Source organism: Spermophilus citellus, assembly GCF_964194105.1.
Source record: "Spermophilus citellus genome assembly, chromosome: 5".
Taxonomy (NCBI): Eukaryota; Metazoa; Chordata; class Mammalia; order Rodentia; family Sciuridae; genus Spermophilus; species Spermophilus citellus.
Window position 1 is genome coordinate 19,439,767 of NC_138186.1, and position 22,435 is coordinate 19,462,201.

Sequence of the window (22,435 nt, forward strand, 5' to 3'; positions counted from 1 at the left end):
GATACACCAGAGCCCTTTTCCTCTGGACAGAGCCCCCTCCAGTTGGTCACTACACCATTATCTGTCCCCCAGCCTGCACTCAGGGTATCTCTTCTACCCTGCCCAAGGTAAAGGGTAAGTGTTCCTCCAGCAGTAGCCATCTTACCACCGCAGCCACACCCCTAACTGCTCTCAAGGCCCAGATCAAACCTAAATCCTCCAGACCAACACAAATACTACTGCCTCTTTAAAGCCTCTCAATGTCCATAGATCATTGTTTACCAACTCTAGCTATGATCATCCAGGGAATTTAAAACAGCCATGCTATTTATCTGAGTGTTGCCTAAACATCAGGGTCAGACATGGCCTCTCCTCACCTTGAGACCCCTCCGCTTTGCAGCACTTCCCATGCAATATGTTTTAGTCAGCTTTTTCGCTGCTGCAACTAAAGGATCTCAGTAGAACAAATGTAGCAGAGGAAAAGTTTATTTGAGGGCTCGGTTTCAAAGGTGTTAGTCCATAGAAGGCCGGCTCCATTCCTCAGGGCTTGAGGTGAGGCTGAACATCATGACGAGAAAGGGTAGCAGAGAAAAGCAACTCCCATCATGGTGACCAGATGATGAGAAAATGATGATGATGATGATGACCAGAGAGAGAAACTCCACTCTCCAGATACAAATATATACCCAGAGCCAAACCCAAAGCCTCCTCCAGCCACACCCTATCCTTCAGTTAATCCCATCAACTCCTTGACTAGGCTAAGACTATAACCCAAACATTTCTCCTACAAACTTTCTTGCATCATCTCACCTGTGAGCTTGCAGAGGACAAATGCATAAACATACTACCTATAAACTCCTGGAGTCAGTATTTGATTTTTGGCCCTCAAGTTACAAGTACCAGCCTGCTCAGCTTTCTAGTGAGTATACAGATAAAAGAAATGTCAGTGCTCCTCCAACATAGGATTCAAAATCAGGGTTTGAAACAAAAGCCTGGATAACAAATCTGCATCTCAAAAGCTCAACTGTTAAGTTCTACTTCTGTCTTAGCCAATGCATAGGAGGAAAATGACTAACTCCAAAAAAAAAAAAAAAAAAAGAGTAAGCATCACTAAAAGAAAGCTGGTAGGAAGCACTTCTGTGGTCCACTAGATGTTCCTCCCTTCTCACCTCCTACCACTCCAAACCACTTAAGTGTTACCTAAGTATGACAGGCACAGTGGTGCACACGTGTAATTCCAGGAGCTTGGGAGGATGAGGCAGAAGGATCTCAAGTTCAAAGCCCGCCTCAACAACAGTGAGGCACTAAGCAACTCAGTGAGACCCATCTCTAAATAAAATATAAAATAAGGCTGGGAATGTGGCTCAGTCACTGACTGCCCCCAAGTTCAATCCCTGGTATCCAAAACAAACAAACAAAAATTTACCTAAATAGATGGTGTTCACTTTCATGCTTCTATGTCTTATATACACTGCAACCTCTAAACACATTCATCATCTGGCTTTCGCTACTCTTTCTGCAACTATCATCTGCTATATTCAGTCTTTCCTTAGGTCACAGTCCCTAGTTAAATATCCCACTTCTGTACTACTCTAGCATTTGATATTACTATGCCTATCACAGCACCTTTCAAACACATTATAGTAAAAATATTACTGTTTTGTGTATTCCTCTATAGGTTTCTAGGAGGAGGGGGCTCTCATCACTATAACTGCACTACCTTTTATAATGTATGGCACACACAAAACACTCATGCTAAAGAAAAAAAGAAGGGTTTCAGTTTGATCTTCTGTACAAATCACTGATCTGATGTTTATGGTCTCTCCCAGTTTCGCTTTCTCTTAGAATGAAGGATCAAGTAATACCAAATGATGGGCTGGGGTTCTATCTAGCTCAGGGATAGATAGACCGCTTGCCTAGTATGTGTAAGGTACTGGATTCGATCCTAAGCACCATATTAAAAGAAAATAAATTTATTGTGTCCATCTAAAACTAAAAAATTTTTTAAAAAGAAATTCTAAATGAAATACTATTAAAAAAAGAGAAAGAGAAATGTATAATGAAGATCTGTGTCTACATATGGAGTACAATAATTTCTAAATATTGCGTGGCTTCTATATAAAATTTTCTTTACACATCAATTTGATAATTAAGCATAAAGATAGTAAACTACTGTTTATTATGTTAAGAGAAATGTCTCTTTATGAAACATTAAATACTCATTGATAACCCTAATTTTAATAAAAGGCAATACATGATTTTATATAGGCAAAAAACTATGCAAACTTTTGTGAAGTTATATTTATAATTATGTATGCATGAATGTTAAGGAAATTTTTACATTTGGGGGCTTGATGGTAGGTACCTTCTAGTTTACAGTTATTACCTAAGAAAAAACACAGTACAGAATAGAATGCATACTGAAAGACATCAGTAAGATTCATTTTCAGTTTCTAGTCCAATTCTACTTGAAATCTCAAATAGTTAATATTTTTAAAATATATAGTCATCTCTGCAGTGAAAGTGTAATTTTTTGTTAGTCTTTAAAGGCAATGATGTTCAGCACAATAGTAAATTGCTTCAAATAAGGGGTTTTTGTAAAAAGTTAACATTAAATAGTATTAAAAGGGACACTCCTTAAACCAATTAAATTTAGTAGTGTCTTTGGGCAAAGAAAACAAAAGTAGTCTGAGAATTTGGAAACCCCAGAACCCAAGCAGGTTCTGAGAACTCCAACCAACAATATTATTTGACTATATTTATTATGCTATTGTCTATATTTATAGAAAAACTGAAGCATAGAAATGTTAATTGGCCACAGCTTAGTCAATCAAATGATTAAAATTTAATTGGTTAGTTGGCTATAGGGCCTCCAGCAACCAACCAGTGGTAAGTTACTATAATTAAACTTTTTGCTGGTTTGGTCTGTTGGATCCACTTGTGGGTGCCCAGCCCAAATCCATTGACTCTGTTTTAGTCAGCTTTTTTGCTGCTGTGACTAAAAGATCTGACCAGAACAATTGTATAGGAGGAAAAAATTATTTAAGAGCTCACAGTTTCAGAGGTCTTAGTCCACAGAAGGTCAGCTCCCTTCCTTGGGGCTCGAGGTGAGGCTGAACATCATGGCAGGAAAGTTTGGCAGAAGGAAGTAGCTCACATCATGGTGATCAGAAGGCAGAGAGAGAAAGTCTCTACTCTGCAGATACAAAATATATACCCCATAGCCATGTCCCCAGTGAACCACTTCCAATAGCCACACCCTACCAGCCTCCAGTCACCACTCAGTTAATCCCATCAGGGATTGATTCACTAATTAGGTTAAGGCTATACCCAATTATTTCCCTCTAAACTTTCTTGCATTGTTTCAGACATGAGATGTTGGGAGATATCTCATATCCAAACCATAACAGCCTCCCACAAATTTTACTTCCAACACTGGGACGCTGTCACTTCAAGCTCAACCATTTATTGTAATAACAGATGAATAGGCTACCCAAACAACTTTAGCTTTACATAGATGTTTAGAAAGTTGAGACACATTATAATCAATGTATATAGATTCCTTGATAATTAGGCTTAAGAAAAAAACCAGTCAGTAATTATTATAATTTCTTAGGCATAATGTATACAGTAACTATTCACTTTCAAGATGAAAGCAAAATACAATAAAAATGTAATCCCCACTTTTGGGGGGAGGGTTTACTGGGAATTGAACTCAGAAGTACTTTACCACTGAATTACACCCCAGGCCCTTTTTATTTATTTGCTTTATTTGGGTGGATGCAAAAACCTGAGAAAAAAAATTTAATTTTTATTTTGAGACAGGGTCTCTGAATTGCTGAGGCTGATCCTGAATTTGTGACCCTCCTGCCTCAGTCTCCCTACAGAGTCATTGGGATTACAGGCCTTCCCAACAGTGCCTGGCTAATTCTCATTATTTTAAAACAAACCAAAACAATTTTCCTGTTCATCCTTTTCATTCTGATAGCTTTGTCTATCTGTAACTTGTGTTGATGTTGCTTTTCCAGGTGCCACATATTCTATATCATCAGCACTTAACAGTGTATCATCTTAAAACAGCTCTGAATCTTGCTCTATAACAATGTGTAATTCCCTTGATCTTGGAGCCTACGAAATCCCAAAGGAAAAAGTATTGCAAGTACTTTCACCAAACTCGAAACAATAACTTGACCCATCAACAAGAGTAACAAAAGTTCTGCTACCCTGTTTAAAAAAAAAAAAAAATCTATTTTGAGATTCATAGACGTAGAAGTCCTTAAGAAATCAGAGAGGTGGTTTAAAGGGGCTTTTATTAAAGCATTTGCTCAACATCTTTTCTAAAAGGCCATTTCACCACGACTACAGTATTTGGATGCAAGGACATCAGATTCTACTTACACTACAAAGCCTGGTAAGGTCGGAGAAGCTATTTCTGTGCTTAGAGTTATTGAAAATACTAAGTTGTTTCAATATAGAGGAAAGGTCGTCTCGAAACCAGATAAAACAACAGAACACATGTTAATGCAAACTTGGTTTTTATATACAAAATTAAACTTCGCTATGTTTTGGGACAGAAAACTATGGCTCTTCCAAAGTCGGTTACGTAAACAGTCCAAAAACAAAAGTGCTTTACAAACACAGTATGCAGAACTGGATGAGGCTTCCTGGAGCCCAGTCCCATGGTCAACGAGCAAAACGCGAAACTTTATCCACCACTTTAAGAAAGTAATTCAGAAAATTCGAAGTCTTCTGAGGAAAGCCATGGAAAATAACTTACTTAGCTTCTTGCTTTGGCTGTCAAATAATACTGAGAGTCACTAAAGCCCTAAAGATTCTCTAATTGATCAGGAACATCTATAACCCAGAATTCTCGCCATTTTAAATATTAGATCACAAAATTCTGAGGACTCTTGACTCGTGGAGCGGGGGTTGGGGGTGGGGGACACCTCAAGAGCCTCAAAGAATACCCCGGAAACGGGAAAAATCCACAGCGAAGTGCAAACTCCCTACCATATTAACCACCTACGTCACACCCCAAGCGGCAGCAAGGCCACCACACACCCACCGTCCTCCAGGGAGCTCAGACCCGGGATGTTTCAAAATCAGAAACGCGGCAAGCTTACACGCTCTCACCCACAGCTCAATCTCCCACTTCATGGACACCAGTACACGATGGGCGCTGCCATTTTGACAAAAAGCGGGTCCTACACGGAAGGCCCCTGAGACAGTCGTCCTGAGCGAGGCCGGAGCGCCAGGAAGCCGCTGGCCGGTCACCACGGCGCCTATTACACGGCAACCCCAGCCAAGAGAACGCATCCAAACTCCAATCCGCGACAGGGCTCAGCCAAAGTAAAACCACCCTCGAAATGGCAATTAGTCTGTCAGGCACTGCCAAGGGCAGCCACAGTCGTCGAGGGCGGGGCTTCGGCGCGGCGCGCGCTCGGTAACCCGGGCAACGCGGCCTCCGGCAGGTGCAAAGAAGAACCAAGCTTCTGAGACACCGATGTCTCCGCCACGCCCCTGGGCGGTTCGCTAAGGCGGTTGGCGACCTGGCTGCGCGCTTTCAGTGCTCAAGCCTCCGACCTTCATCCACCAAGGAGCGTGGCAGTGGTCACAGGCCGCCCCAGGTTTCCAGCCTCATTGCCCAGTTCGGCCGCAGGAGCGGCGCTTTTCCTAACCCCGGGAGCCTCCCCGGAGGAGGCGGGAGCGCGAGCACCTCCCCTCCGCGCCGCCCCCTTAGCTGCCCGTAGCCCTGCCTGCGCCCGCCTCCAAGAGGCGCGGGACGCCGGGCGCCGGCCACAACGGTACTCACCTAGGCCGAGGGCCGCCCGCGGGCAAAGACTGTTGCTGCGGGTTATTTCGTTCGTGGCTTTTGTATAGGCCGAAATTTGGGTTGAGTTAAACTCAGGACTTCCGCAAACGGGACCTCTTTGGGGTTTCTTTGGTGTTTTTGGTTTGGGGTTCCCTCCCCCCCACTTTTTTTTTCTTGGTTCTTTCTCCAAAATGGCAGCCTCCAGCCGCGCACAAGTGTTAGATCTGTACCGAGCGATGCTGAGAGAGAGCAAGCATTTCAACGCCTATAATTACAGGTGACCCGGCGGGCGGCGGGGCCGGGAGGGTTCGGGGCGCGGGCGCCCCAGAATGTTCCCAGGGGCAGGGAACCTCTGAGGGGCGCCGGCTGCCTCTAGACGGTGATGAGGGTCCGCCACCAAAAACCGAGTCCCTGCTAATTGGTGTGGTCCTCCGAAACCTCGGGCGGGGAGGAGCAGAGGGCTTGCCCTTCGTTGTGCCAGAGAAGACATTCAGAATCTCGTGACATTTCCCCCCCAAGTTGGATACCTTGGTTCGTGCTCTGGGAGCATTGATTAATGTCTTGTTTCTGAAGGAAATAAGGATGGACATGAAAGCTGCGAGTGGTAAAGTTAGGACCAGTTTGTTGCATATGCAAAACTTCCCTTGAGAATGGACATGGCCATTCAGTCGCACATGGCCATAGAACTGAAAGCTCACTTTAGTGCTTCCGATTGTTTCCCAGATGTCTTAGTCTTTTGGGTTGCAAGAAGCAAATCCATTGTACTAAGAATGGATTAGCGGATGTGGGACCGATCTTGCAACCACAGGTAGTGATAAAGGGAAAAATGTTTCATTTACAGGTGCTGAAATGTTAGTTTATGCTTGATAACCAACAGGGATTGCCCCTGTCGGACCTTTAACAACAGGAGAATGGAGTGTGCACTCCTTTTTACATTTTTTAATTATTTTTTCACTTATACATAAAAGCAAATTATAGATATCAATGGGGTACCACGTGAGATTTTGGCACATTTACTAGTGTAACTTCTTCATGCAATAAACACTTATATTTTTATACAGCCCACTCTTTCCATCCCTGTCTGGTCCCCTGTTTGAGTCCCTTATTCTTGCTTTTTATCTATCTCAGAGCCTCTGCTTTCACATAGTTTCTCTTATAACTTCTGATCCCTCATACCTGTATGTTTTATGGATTACCTTTCTGCATTCTTTCAGACTTTGTCTTTACTATATGAATCCTGAGTTTGAGCCATAGTCCCAAGAGCAAGAATCTGATTGAATCAGCTCGTCTCTTTTTTTTTTTTAATATTTATTTTTTAGTTTTTTAGGTGGACACAATATCTTTATTTTATTTTTATGTGGTGCTGAGACTCCAACCCAAGGCCTCATTCATGCCAGGTGAGCACGCTACCATTGAGCCACATCCCTAGGCCCCTCAGCTCATGTCTTTACACCAGACTTCACTTTAGGTGACTGGCCAGGCTCCAGAGTGTATCAGAGAAACAGAGCCCACCTCTGGAGCAGAACTGGTTAGGTAGGAGTGTGAGCTGGTAGGCCTTGTGCCCATTAAGCCGAATACAACGTCAGTAAACAGGAACACTGAACCCACTGACTGTCAAAAATTTTCTTAGAAACCTGCCTAGGAGATGTAACCATTTTACAAATTTTAGAACAACATCTAAGCCATACCAGTGAGATCACAATCCACCCAGTCAAATGGTTAAATAAAAGAAACATTTCTTGGGAGAGAATGATTTTATAGACACTGGGCATACTAGTAGATTTTTAGCAGAAATTAGGAAAACACCATGCATGAGGTATTTATCATTAGGGAACACAAAATATGAGTAAATAAGAGGAAAACAATCATGTTTCCCAAGGTCCAGAAGAAGAAATGTTGTCATTTTAAGTTCACTCAGAATAAACAAGGATTGGGAATTAGCACACAGTTCCCACATTGAAAACACTGTGATTAATAGAGGGTATATCCAACAGCACATTTTAGGAAAGAGTAACAGTTCTCAGAGAAGATAACAACTTTGGATAAGTCAGTCAACTTCTGTTTCAGTTTTCTTGTTTGTAAAATTAGAATTTGGGACTACACAATTTCTAAGAACCCATCTTAAAATTCTAGCTGGAAGTGACTTGGGAGTCAATAAGGAAAAAAGTTTGCAAGTGAATAAATGCCATTCAATGGAAGTAAAGTGCAGTCAAGGCTGCACTCAGTAGGCAGAAAATTGGAAATGACCTTCAGTATAAGCAACTGTAACATAATAAACCTTTAAAAGTAATTGGTCACATTATACTTTGAGTATATGCTTTCTAGCTAAACTTATTACCCAAATATAAAATATCCTGCCTCAGCCTCCAGAGTTGCTGGATTATAGGCACATGCCACTGTACCAGCTGAGGTTGGAAAGGTCCACATATTTTGAGGACTATGGTCCTTGCTAAGGAGCCACTAAAGAGCCTGAAGCTGTAAAATGACATGCCAGGTTTGCATTTTATATAAGATCACACTATCAGCAACATAGAAGATAATATTGAGGGACTATAAATAGACACTAAATAGAGATTGTGACAGTGCAGAGGAGAAATTAAAATCTAAGGACAGGAGACATGAAAGATTCATGTGATAAATAATTAGAAGATAAAATGGTTAAAAACACTAATGATTGATAGCAGAATAAGGAAGAAGAAATCAAAGCAATCTAGAATACTGTCCAGGTTACCTTGAAGCACAGAGGGCAGATAGAGAAGGTGTACCATTAAATGAATTAGAGGATGCAGAAATAAATGGTTGTATGGAGAGAAGATTTTGAACTCATTTTTAGGGTATGTATAAATGGCCCTTAAGACACCAAACAGAAGTAGTTTATCTCAGATCTGAAGCTTGAGGAACTGTACTGAAGTAGGCAGCTCCACTAACTCTGTGGGACCCTGGCCAATTCCACTTCACTCTCCATTCTACAATTTCTTAATTTGTAAAATGAGAAGAACTTACTAACTCTTCTACCCATATGCCACTGATTGAGAATGATAATGTTAATCATACCATTCCTAATGTGAGTAATATTAACAGCAAGCACCTTTCTCTTTCTGAAAAGAGAAGGAAGGCATTAATGTGAAATGTTTTTCCCCCTTGAACATATCGACTTATTCCTAATATTTTTTGAAAACCCACAGTGTATTTGGAGGGATGGGGGTGGGGTGGGGACTGTACTAGGACCTATAAGTAAGTGGAATGCAAACACAAGATGGCCCTGCTGTTCAAAGATTGTGGTATGGTTGGGCTTAAGGACAGCTAAAGAAACTTAAAAGAGAAAACAAGCAAACTGATATATGTTCCCAAATAGTAGAGTTTTGTAAATGTAGTGGGTTTCAGGATACACATAGGAAATGTGTTAATCTTACCAGCCCTAATGTGCAAAGTATTAAGAGCAAGGAATACACATAGGAAATGTGTATCCTGTAACCCACTACTTGTTATTAATAGAGTACAATCATCTAGATCTTCATTTCAGTTTTAGTATTTCATATCTTTTCTCACTTAGAAACTTTTAAAGACATCCTTCATTCCCTTTCCCTGAAAAATCTTTGCTGTTAAACTAAATCCTGCTATTAATCTGAAATTGCTGTTGTGTAGGAAATTCCATCCACCTGTTATTTTTTGCTTTTTGTCCCTCAACTCAGTTTAGAACTACCCTGACACATCATCTGGGACAGCCATCAGATTGTTACATGTTTCATTTTGCTTGATAGTATATTCTTGTGTGTGTGCATGCATGTACATGCGCATGTTCAGAATCAAACTTAGGGAACTATGTAGTTGATAAGTACACACTCTACCACTGACCTGTAGCCCCAGCTCACTGGTATATTTTTTAGAGTAGTACCCCCCTCCAGTTTTTAAAAAAAAGAATCACTTTTTTTATATTTTAAAATAATGCTTTTAATGTATATATATATTTTTTGAGGCATTGAAGAAATCACAGAATTCTATTTAAAACAGCCAAATAAGTTTACATATGTGAAATATTGAAGAGATCAGATGTCTCTATGAAAACTGCTCTTTTTTTTTTTTTTTTTTTTGTATTGCAGGATATGTAAGAACACAGTAAATGATAGGAAAAATAAGAGAGCAGAAGACCTATTTGTTAAATTTTCTAAATTCCTCCCAAATTAAGTCTGAATTCATTTGTTCTGAATTTATACTGCTGGGCTCATATATAGCCTCTGGCACTTTGTTAGAAAGAACCATTGTATCTGACCTCCTCTTCAGGGCCCTATAGGCAACTAAAGGCACTTCCTATAGGCCTAAAAGTACTTTCTGACACTTTTGAAAGCTTGATTGTTCATTACCACTAAACATGCTTAGAATTTTTTAAAAAAAAACAACATTTTCTATGATACTTGCTAAAGTTCTGCCATGTTGAATAATGATTTTGAAAAATAAATATTGTTACAACTACCTTCTAGAAGAAAATGATATTCAGATTGAGAAAATTACATTCAACAGCCTAAATTTGGGGGTGAAAAGTAACATTCTTTTTACTATAGGTAATAGAAGTAAGTATTAAAAATTATTAGATCTATGTTTCATTGCTGATTTTTTTTTTAATTTCAGTTTACAAAAGATTCTAGATTGCACTTTTTCCATCTCTTTCACCTTGGCCCATCAAGCACTTTTAAAATGTACTAACATGCATACAATTAATTAAAAAATAGTAAATGAAAATATCAAGATTAAGAGAAAATAAAGGTAGATACAAAAATAAAGAGAATAAAGAGTAAAGTTAAGCCACAAAATGCAATTCTAATACGATATTTCTTAATCTAAAGTATCTTTAAATTATTCTGTGTTGCAGTACTTTTATGCAAAGTATAATGACAATACATTCTGCTTGAAAATGACTGTGAAAAGCATGATAGAAAACTGACTGCCTCTTAATGATTCTCATCAATAGCCATAGGCACTTTGTTAAGGGTGAAAGGCATTTTGTGTCATTTCTTCTTTTCTGACTTTGAATCCCACTTCATCAAGTAATAGATTTTTACATTTGTCTTAGCATTTATTTTTTTACTTAACTGGTACCTGGCTAATTTAGGAAAAATCAAAGCTTTAGAACCCAAAGTAAATGCTAAAACTAGGTAAGCTACATAAACCAAGCTGTGAGCTTCTTGATATAGCAAGGTTCAGCTAAGCTAAGCTGAGTCCTCCTGGCTGTTGTCTGGATTATTGATAGGGATGCCTGGAATAAGGTTCTCCCGCTGATCTCTGTTCTCCTTTTAAGAATTACACTAAAACTACCATCATGGTATCTTGATCATTATTGCTTCATAGACCCTCCTCATTAGCATTCTCCTTGACAGTATGGTAGTTCCTTGAATTCAGATATTTTAAGGTTAAGGAAAGAAAAATAACTTTTTTAAGAATGAACTTTTGTGACAAAAGAAAAATGAAAGCCTCAGTGACTTTACAGAATTCCCCACTTGCCTTTCTTTCTCCATGTTATGGTTTGGATATGGTTTGAATGTGTCCCCCAAAGGTCTATTGTGGAAGGTTGGTCCCCAGTGTGGCAATGGTGGAAAGTTGGTGGATTCTTCCAGAGGTGAAGCCTAATGGAAGTAATTAGGTCACATGGCATCAACCTGGGAAGGGATTAATCCTGGTCTCTTGGAGTTAATTCTTTGTTGAGGGTGAAGTATTATAAAAGGAAATCACTCCCCATACTTGACCCCCTTCTAAATGTAACTGGTTCCCACTCTGTTTCTCTGCTATTTGCAACACAACCAAGGGGGCCCTCACTACAGGTTTAAATGGATAAAGCCACTGGATCTTGAACTTACAGCCTCGAAAATTGTGAGCTAAATAAGCCTATTTCCTTTACAAAATTCCCAGCCTATTTTATATCACAGTGTAAAACTGTGAAAGATACACTTAAGATTTTGACTCCTGAATTTTATGGATGATTTTCAGATTATTATGAATGAATCATAAGTGAGGTAATTCTCTTTATTTTTTTCAATTCTGAGAATCAAACCCAGGGACTTGTACATGCTAGAGAAGTGCCCTACCACTGAGCTACACCAGCCCACAAGAGGCAATCTTGATTTAGAAAGATTCCTGCCTTTTAATTAAGAAACCTTGGTTTGGATTTTAGGTCAACTAATTTTTTTACTTTGTGACTGGTATAAATCATTTAATTTCCTGTTTGTCATCTATATATTAAGGCTATTACAATTTCAAAACTTTTTTGCAGAATATTTGGTATTCTAATAGGTGCTTCAGAATTACTTCCAGGGTGGGGATGTAGCTCAGTAATAGAGGGCTTTTCTAGTATTCAGAAGGCCCTAGGCTCAATCCCTAATACTGCCAGAAAAAAGAAAAAAAATTATTCTGCATTCAGCAGATAGCTCTCCCAGTCCACCAAACCCACATCTGCAAATTCAAACAACTGGGAACGGCAATACTTGGAAAGCAAATTACTTTGCTGCTGATGTGTACTATGTAGTTAAACCTACAGTAGTCACCTCTTTTAGTGAATTCATACAAACTGCGTTTCTTGTCATTAACTTCTAAATAATGCACTCTAATAATTATTTGCATTGCATTTACATTGTATTCAATATTATAAGTAGTCTAGAGATAATGTAAAGTATGTGGGAGACTGTACATAGGTTTCATTTAAATCCTCTGACTTTTTATTTAAGAGGCTTATACATTTGTGGATATTGATATCCCATAAAGCAGGAGGGTACCAAACCCCCAAAGATCCTGAGGGATGATCATACAGATTAGTTTCTACAGAGTTATCTCTTATAGTGTTAGTCTGACTCCCGAACCGTTGAAATTTGTCATAGTTAACAGTCATTTCATTAGCTCATTTAAAATTGTTGAACCATTTTTTGCACCAGTCCAAAGAACTTGAATTTGTTGGGAGAATACAATTAGAGGTAAAGTGATTCCAAACAAAGCATCAGGCATAAGAACAGTGCCTTCTTGATTGAAGAACATGTTCTGAGGTCCTGTGTCCAGTAATATTATTTGTGAGAACATTGAGACATTTCCAGCTGATCTTAAACCATCTGCAGCCATATTTCACCTAACCAGAGGATATGTTCTGAGAAATGTGTTAGGTGAGTTTTGTTGTGTAGATTCCATGGAGTGCATTTAGGCAAGCCTAGAAGCCTAGGTTAATCATTTGGTGCAAGCTCTTGATGCAAACAAAAGAATATAGACATGAGGTGAATGAGGCAACTGTCAGTGTCACACAGCATATCGTCTTACAGTGAACTTTTTTTTTAATTACTAGAAGGAAACCAAAAAAGAATGACAGTTAATACATAAACCACCAACATAGTCTTTACTGTCATTGTGAAATATTATCTACTATACATAATTGTGTGTGCCATGCTTTCTTATGACTGGCAGCACAGTCGGTTTGCGTACACCAGCATCCGCACAAACACATGAATAATAGATGTTGTACTACATTATCACAACTGCACTGTCCCCAGACACTATGAATTTTGGGCTCTGTTTTAATCTTATGGTACCACCATCATATATATGGCCTGTCACTGACCCAAATATCATTATATAGCACATATAATATTTGGATCTGTAGTTCATCTGCGCCCTCTATATCTGCTCTCACTTCTCCTTCTCTAGTTTTTATGTATATTTTATATGCTGATTTTATTAATTGGCCTGTTAATGTTTACAAGTACTTGATCAGTTGATGGCATCTGTTTTCAGAGTAGTTATTTGTTTTATTTGATAAATGGCTGCTACCCTCATTGATATTATTTATGTATTGACTCTATGTTTGTTCTTTTGTTCCGGTGGACACCCCTCAAACCTGTCCATTCCTTTTCATCCTCACTCCCTCAGCTCAGCCCGTCATGACTTAGATAGCTGCAGCCACATACTAGAGTTGATCCCTTCTGCACCCTGCCCTCCTCACCAGTTGGATTCTCAACTGCAAGGGCAACTTATTGAACTGTGTGACTACAGGCTAAGTGTGGTAATGGGTGATATTTTGTGAAGAGGAATTTTAGTAATTTCTCCAATTTAAAAACCTTGCAAGGAGCATAACACAGATTTGAACCTGAACCAAAACTTTTGACTTTTACTTCAAAACCTCTTCTCTCTCCACTTTCTTAAAATGTGCTACTGGTTCTATATGACTTGGAATAAAATTCATTGTTAGCTTCACATACAAGTCTTGTTCTGTCCCCCTCTTTCTATCTACTTTTCACACCAACCAAGACAAACTCCTTCTCTTGTTCTAGTGTGCCCCTTGACTTTTTTATGTAAACCTATGTGATCATATATTGATCTCTGAGTTTGGAACACATGTTCCTCCCTTCTTAAAGCAATTTTGTGCTCATCTTTCAAAATCCAGCTAATAAGTCAGTCCTGGGCAAGCTGTCTGCAGCCTCCTAACCCCACATTGTTCCCTTATTTAAAAATTTTTCAAAGAAGAAAAGGGGGGAAATTAGAGTTGCTTCTCACTGCTTTTGGTATCAAGTTCCAAATCCTCACCTATAGTAGGCCTACATTTTCCTGCCTCTTTAGCCTTATGTCATGTGACCTTCCCATTTGGGGGAAGATCTTGTCACCCTGGGAATTTCCTGGTCTTCCTTCCCTGCTCACTCATGGGGGCCCTGGTGAAGGCGCTCCCCAATCCTGGGTGCTCTCAGCCCTGTGCACTTCTCCATAATGACACATCAATTGTAGTTTGACATTTATTTATGACTTTCTGAGTAATGTCCCCACTTTCCTCCAGAAGGTCAAGGTCTGTTTGTTTGTTTGTTTGTTTGTTTGTTTTTCACCAACATCAATGCCAGATGGCTGGGGGTAGGAGGGATAAGTATGTGGCAATCTTATAAACTGAATTCATGGTATTCCTTTCTCATCTGCCAGACACCTTGTGCAAAGTTCCACCATAGCATTTGCCACTCACACCACCACTTTTTCACTAAAATGTCATCTGTCGGGGTACAGGAACCATGTCTGAGTCAACTTTCTTTCTGCAATGATAGCACACTGTAACAAAAATATTGCGGGAGTGAACATCGAGTATGTGGGTAACGACTTATTAACAATAGGAGTGAAGTACTTTTGATAAACTGTGGGGACGGCCATGTTTTCAGCCCAGTCACATCATCATTTTGTTTTTCTTCTTATTGCTTATCTGAATACAGAAGGATCTTGCGATATTTTAACATAGGATTCGGTTTTCTCAAATCAGATTTATATACATTTTTTTCTTCTTTCCCGTAAATTCATGTATTATATTAAAAATCAGTTTCTACAAGTGAAGTCAGCATGATTCTTTGTCACAGGGTCAGTGTAGCAGGTAGGCTAACAAAGAGCTAACACATAATCGTGCAGTAATAGGATGGTTTTTCAGGGCACCTCATTGACCTTGGCAGCAGGGCTTTAGCAGCAGAATCCAAGAGAATGACCCTCTTGGCCAGGACCACCCACCCCACCTCACCCTACTCTCTTCTCTCAGAACTCTAGGCTCAGCTGCTATGCTCAGTCAGTGAAGGATCCATCTGGGCCTATTCTGGTACCTTGTGTTCTTCAGCCCAAGGTCACTGCAGACAGCTTCTTTGAGCCTCAGGTTTTGAATGTCCACATATGCATACTGCAGCTTTTGACCTGCCCATCCACATTGCCCTTGTTGCTATAGCCCTCCTGGTGCCTCAAACACAGGTAATAAGACCCAGCCCTCCATCCCAAGCTAGGGCAGGGCTGCCTTTTACCCAAAGGAGGGTCTCGGGTTTGGGATTGTTTCTTCCTGTGTTCCCAGACAGGGGTCTCTCTTCTTTTCAGCACCCCTGTTCTCATACCTGTAGTTCTTCATCCCCTGAAGGCTTCAGATTTGGTTTGTCCCTTAAAGGATGAGGAGGGATGGATGAGGAGCTCATTTATAGAGATGTCATGCCAGTAGCGTTTCTCTTAAAGAAGTAGACCATATTCAAGAAATAAAATGTGTTAGGAATAATTTCCTGGAGCTGGAGTTTGTAATTCAGTGGTAGAGTGCATGCTAGACCCTAGGCTCAACCCCCAGCACCAAAAATTTAAAAGAAAAAAAAAAATCCTGTCCCTTTTAAAAAGTAAAAACACAAGGAAAAAGGATACAAAGAAACCCCAAATATTGAGACATCTTAGATGATGAGCAAAATCTGGTGTGGGAAGAGGAAATGTCTTTGTCCTTGAAAATGCCTGTTACTGTAGTGATTGTGGACAAGTTTTATTAAGATGCCACCATCTGTTTCACTGACAATTTTCTAAGGTCAGGAGAACCAATTTGTAAGGTAATGTATGGGAAAACATGCATTATCTCTTTGTTGTTATTCATTAAAAATAACTAAAATGCAAAAACTACTTCTTGTTTCATAATCTCTACTACTATCATATATAGTCATCTGGCAATAGTATTGTTTCCATAGTAATGAGCTGTAATCCACAGTCTCTTGAAAAGGTGCCTATATTTCAAGAATGTAATTATTAACACAGGGACACGTTTTCCTGCATCCTCCTAACCCTAGGGAGTAAAAAAGAATACAGTGTTTATTTTAGCCATGTCCTCTCATTTTTCTTCAAGAATGGAGGAAAGGATTATTGTCATGCGTGCAGCCTGTTTCATTTTGCACTTCCTTTATATTTTCATTTATCAGCAAGGAGAAAAATGTGTTCAGAATATTGGAATCTGAAAAAAAGAGAATCTGATGTATTTTCTGTTCTCAGACATTCTTAATGTGCAAGACAGAGGGAAACATGAATGGCAAGATTGGAAGGCAGCATGCTATGCACCAGGTCATGAGCATCTCTGGAGTCATGACTGTCTGGCTTGGTGACTGAGTGGTGTGAATAAAAGGAAGTGTGGGGTGGTGAAAGAACATCTGGGTCAAGTGTGAGTAAAGCTAGCAGGCAGGCAGACTGAGCAGAATTTGCTCTCACAGTAGCTGATGGTCCCTGCTATATTTTGAATTCTTTAAGAGTTGAAATCCTGTCATGGTATTTTTGAGTCTTCCACTGGATTTACATACAGTAGGAGCACTAATAAGAAGTCTAAGCCAGCAAATTATAAGTGAAAGATTTTGTGAAGTCTTGTACTCTAAAGCAAGACTCTGAATTAAGGTAGCAATAATGTGGATGGGAGCATTTGGGAGTTTTCTTATTTAGGTTTAAATAATCTGATTTTATGGCTGTACTAAAGACAATAAAGGTCCCTATCAGAATCCTGAGTACTCCTAAAACACACCAATGTCATGTGTAATTCTTAAGGCATGTCAGTTGTCTGTCACCAACACAGTATCTTCTGATGATCCTCTAGTACCTATTGTCTAATTCGTGTGAGCAATAATATGCCTGCAAGCCATATTCATTCAGTTAATAAATATTTTCTGAGTTTCCACTGATCTATGCACTGAAGATACAGCAGGTCATAAAATTTACCCTATTTCTTCTTTTGTGGAGCTTGCATTCTAGTAAGGTTGTGTTCTAACAGGACTCTAATGCTTTGGATTAATAAATCCACTGGCAGGAATAGTCTCATAAATACCTCTGCTGTACAGAATTCTGTTACTGTATTGAAGCTACATTACAGTTTGATTCCAGTGATCAAAAATATTGAAAGAGTTGATTTCGTTCAAATTCTGAAGTCTGTCGTAGTAACTGTACTTGCAGTGGTGCTATTTTCTGCCCTAGGAAGAATCCCCTACTGTCTGGTGGAGAGAAAGGAGGAGAGGATAGCTCCAGATCAAATCAACATTGGTTGAGCACAGTAATATAGTATAATCAAGCACACTATCTTACAGATTTTAATACACATTCACTTCTTTAAGAATCACTTAAAAGCAGGTATTAGTCCATTTTATAAATATTATAACAAGAACTCTTTTTTAGCATTTTTTGTGCTTAGCATTTCACATACCAACCCCTTCCTTCAATTATCTCATTTAATGGGCACTATTAATTTCCTTCGTTTTACAAATGAAGAAGCTGCAACTCATACAACAGAAGTAGCGAACCAAAAATCACGTAGCTGGTATGGAACTGGCTTTACACCTGAGTCCTTGGACACCAGTGTGCTCCACCTTATTCAGGCAAAGAGCCTACTTTAATTCCACCACCCTCTGCATCTTTGGATATGCTTCTTTTTGCGGGGGTGCGGGGGTGGGGGGGGAGTACCAGGGATTGAACTTGCAGGCATTCATCCACTGAACCACATTCCCAGCCCTATTTTGTTTTTGTTTTTTGTTGTTGTTGTTGTTGTTGTTGTTGTTGTTTAAGAGTCAGGGTCTCATTGAGTTACTTAGCGCCTTGCTTTTGCTGAGGCTGGCTTTGAACTCACAATCCTCCTGCCTCAGCCTCCTGAGCCGCTGGAATTACAGGTATGCGCCATCACGCCCAACTGAGTGTGCTTCTTTAAATAAGAGACTGGAATTCTGGAATCTCACTGAATGGTCAATGAAGACTATTTGTGAAAACCTCTATTTTTTATTCACTATTAGCATCACAGTGAATCTTTTCCTGTATCCCTGGGTAATTGATTCCAAGACCTGTCTTGGATATCAGAAATCCCTGAATATCCTTTATATAAAATGGCACAGTATTTGCACAGAACCTACATACATCCTCTTGTATACTTTAAACCATTTCTAGATGACTTGTAATAGCTAATACACTAACTGCTATGTAAGAAGCTGTCACACTGTATTGTTTAGGGGAATAACAGGAAAAAGTCTGCGCGTGGTCAGAATAGATAGAATTTTTTAATCCATAGCTGATTTCATCTACAGATGATGAACCTGCAGATGTGATCACAGGCTCTACGTTCTACTCCTTGACTGAAAGTTCAAGTCAGAATTTGGACTTTTTTCGTTGTTATTTCCTAAGTAATTCTTTTCTTTTCCTTGACAGTTCTTCTTTCCCCTGGTGTAGCTCACAAAGAAAGGTAAAACCCATAGGGAAAACAGTGCTACCCAGGAGGTTCCAGTCCTGTGGGGGGGTGAGGCAGGCCAAGTGCTGGGCCAGAGATAGCTTGTCTTGGAACTTTTGTCCCCCAGGTTGGTGTAGCCCTTCCTTGTATTCACCTTTTTAAGACAGAGGGTAAAACAGATAATAAAAACTGTCATTTCACAGTTGATATTTTAATAGATATTGCTCCCAGCTGCTAGTCTGTTTTAGAATTCCTAAGTAAATGTTTGGTGTTGTTTATGTATACCCTAAGGCAATATTAGCACAAAGTGTGCAGTATTATAAATTGAAAATAAATTAACTTGGGTACATGCCATATACCAAAATATTAGCAAAAGGGTGGGAGCAGTTTCAGTGAAAAATAATGTTTCTATAAGGTGATAGTAATGGGGAACCAAAAAAATGAAGAAAAAGGAAAGATAGGAAGGAAGATTTTGTCTGCTAGAAGGAGAGAGTATGTGTTTGTGTGTGCATGTATGAGTACACCTGTCTATGATCAAAACTAGCAAACTGAAGACCGGGAGAGGGCAAGGTATCTTAAAAGGGAGTGCTCTGCAGCAGGACAGTACAGGGCCTACTGTGTTTTGACTGTCATTGTGCCCTGTTTACCTTAAGAGAAGGAAGCAGTGCTGGACCACAGGCCCCTCAGGGAGCATCATCCCTGCTGAGAGGATCCGCTTCCCTGCAGGCCTTCTGTCTGCTCACACGCCTGTTCTGTCCCATATCTGGGTTCTGGTCCTTATGGGGATAGTGAGGATGTTTCAAGAGGACCTACACTCAAAGAACCTCATAGAATAGAAAAACAGGTTCTGAAAGAACCTGGAACCCTCTAGAAAAAAGAGCAGTGTAGGCTATTCTGTTTGGAAAGCTGATGGCACCAGCACACTGCTCACAGAGCGAGTGGTCCACACACTCCCTGCTGCCAGCACCTACTTCCTCCTCACCCACCGCAGTCTCCCTTAACACGTTCCTCCTGTTAACTTTTTATTTTTGACCCATTGGTCTGCTTGAGCTTTTGGCACAGTTTTCCTTACCTGGTGCACCGACACTCCTCCCCTGCCCGTCGTCCTTGGATATTGCAGTCCAGTTATATTCCATCCTGTCCTTCCTCCTGCCCTCCCCAGATGCTCTTCCTAATGAGGCCTTTGCTCCTATGTGCTCTGATGACTCCCCTCTCAGCTTATCCTTGTCCCCTATGCACAATCCCGTCTCTTCAGGGGCCTCCTGGACATATTCTGGGTGTGCTACTAACACCTCTAGTTGAGCAGATCCAAACTCTGCCTCCATACCCCTCCCAAACCCATTCCAGCCTTCCCTCTCTGCCCAGTCACAGTTGCCTCAATCAGAACTTACTTTCTCCTGTGCTTTGTGTTTCTTTGTGTCCCACATATTCCTCATGCAGTGCCTTCTTTGTGTCCTCACAGTGCTTGCCTTCTTGACTGCTCAGCTTCCTACTTGTCTCTCTGTCCCCACTTCTTTGTTGTACCTTCCTACCCTGCCACCAGAAGATCTTTTTCCATCCCAAACCTGATTGTAGCACTCCCTGTACTCAAAGAGTTAACAGAAGCATATTCTTCCTTCAGAAGCTAAAACTTGACTAGGTGGAATTCAAATGCATAAATGTAGAAGGTAAACAACTTAGGACTATGAATAACTGTGGCCAAGACATTGTTATATTCATGTGTGAAATGTGTTGAATACACCTGTAAACTTTAGGGTTTTTGTTTTTGTTTTTGTGCCAGGGATTCAACCTAGGGGCACTAAGTACTGAACCATATCCCAGCCCTTTTTTGCATTATATTTAGAGACAGAGTCTCACTGAGTTGCTCAGTGCTTGACTAATTTGCTGAGGCTGGCTTTGAACTTATGATCCTCCTGCCTCAGCCTCCCAAGTCACTGGTATTATAGGCATGCCCCACTGCACCCAGCCTTACTTTAGGTATTCTAATGGATTAGTTTTTCTGCTACTGGGAATATTAAGGGTTGACCCTGGGTCAAAATTTGAATTTCTTTCCTATGATGAGGAAACTATAGCAAAACAAATAGGGCCATAAAATTAACATTCTATTGTTCTTCAAAAATCTATATTCACTTCCCTACTCTCACTGAATTAAATTACTTAAGTTGCTTGTTTTTATAAGGAAAAAGGGCAAGTCCACTTGACTGAATAAAATATGGATTATTTACAAGGCCCTTGAACTTTCCCTTATTTAAATGTTATGAATTTGTTAGTTGACTTATGTATCTTATATATGAGTTTGGGTAATAGAAGATGTCTCTTTAAACGAAAATACTCTAATAAGAAAATTTCTTTTTAAAAAACAAATATAAAATTCCCTTGCAAAACATATCTTGAATGACATTGGCTTCTCTTAACACTATCTTATTACTGTATTGTGGTAAAAGTAAATTTCCTTGAACTTATTTAGGAGCCTTGGTGGTGTACCAACTTTTCAACTAACAAGTAAGAAATTTGGGAGTTGGCAGGTATAACTCAGTAGTAAAGCATTTACCTAGCATGCCTGAGGTCCTAGGTTCGAATCCCAGCAACAACAACAAAAAAAAAAAAAAAAAAGCAGAAAAAGAATATAAATAAATGTTGAAGCCCATCTTTTCTCATATAAACTGAAATAAAGCCACATTTAACTTTATTCTCAATTTAATTTGTTTTCTCTTTAACCAATAAATCAGGCTTATATGTTGGTGTTTTAAGCAGGAAAGTAAGACTAGAAAAACCCAAATAAGGCCTATGAGAGGTTTGTAAGCAAATTGGATGCTTAGAAGGCAGCCAGGATCGCAGCTTCCATTGGGGCCCAGAACTCTCCAGTAGCCTGTGCAGGACAATGATTGATTATTCGAGTCAGAGCAGCCATGGTGATGTGGAAGCAGGCAAACACTTAGAAGAATTACAAATCTTTCTGGTTTAAAAAAAAAAAAATCTCTTAGTTCTTTCTTTAAAGGTCAACATCTTCAGCATAAAATATGCTCATACATTGCTTAACATCAGGGACACTTTCTGAGAAATGGGTCATTAGGCAATTTTGTCATTGTGTGAACATCATAAAGTACACTTTGATAGATGCTTTGATTACTAGGCAGTGTGATCTTATGGGACTTTTATTAGATTTATGGTCCATCTTGAAATATGTTATTCAGCATGTGACTGTACTACTGTTTCAAAAGACAGCTTCTTCTGGCGTCTTGCAATGTTGGCTGGTGGCATGAAATGACAGTAGCAAGGGACCAAGATTCATGACTCTGGAGTACTTTGTAGTTAGTACTTAATAAATCACATTTCCTTCTTGAGTTTTGATTCATTTTAAACAACAGTGAATATGAAGTAAACTCCCAGACAAGATCTAGATTGAATGAAAAGCAGTCTTTTTCCTTATACTGGAAAATATGCTGTGGACGGAGCCAAAGAGACCCCTAGGAAATTTAGATCCCTCCAGTTCTGTACTTGAGAGACTTTTCTTTTGGTGTTGGTGATAGTGGTGGTGGTGACCAGCCAATCTAAGGCTTCCTGCACACTAGGCAGGTGCTCTACCATTGTGCCCTCCCCATCCCCCACTTCAGAGACTTTTGTAAAAAGAATTTTTAGGGCAGCCTGTCTGTTTTTTTAAAAAATAACTTTCTGTTAAG

The 22,435-nt window shown here is 39.8% G+C and overlaps 2 protein-coding genes across 15 annotated transcripts in view; one reads left to right on the forward strand and one right to left on the reverse strand.

Annotated features, from left to right (window-relative positions):
- The window catches only part of FARS2 (phenylalanyl-tRNA synthetase 2, mitochondrial), a 531,440-nt gene extending 525,759 nt beyond the window's left edge, over positions 1 to 5,681 (reverse strand). For 3 of the 13 annotated variants that reach the window (XM_081295205.1, XM_081295215.1, XM_081295214.1), the window contains exon 1: positions 5,045 to 5,173. Coding sequence is in view for 1 of the 13 variants with exons in the window: in XM_081295209.1 (XP_081151335.1) it covers positions 5,103 to 5,295 (193 nt within the window). In the remaining 12 variants the exon portion in view is untranslated. The other 10 variants (XM_081295218.1, XM_081295209.1, XM_081295212.1 and 7 more) reach the window with 10 other exon arrangements.
- Positions 5,682 to 5,936: 255 nt separating this feature from the next.
- The window catches only part of LYRM4 (LYR motif containing 4), a 143,192-nt gene continuing 126,693 nt past the window's right edge, over positions 5,937 to 22,435 (forward strand). For both annotated transcript variants that reach the window (XM_081295225.1, XM_081295224.1), the window contains exon 1: positions 5,937 to 6,068. In XM_081295225.1, coding sequence (XP_081151351.1) covers positions 5,983 to 6,068 — 86 coding nt within the window. In that variant the 5' untranslated portion in view covers positions 5,937 to 5,982. The remainder of the gene's footprint in view (positions 6,069 to 22,435) is intronic.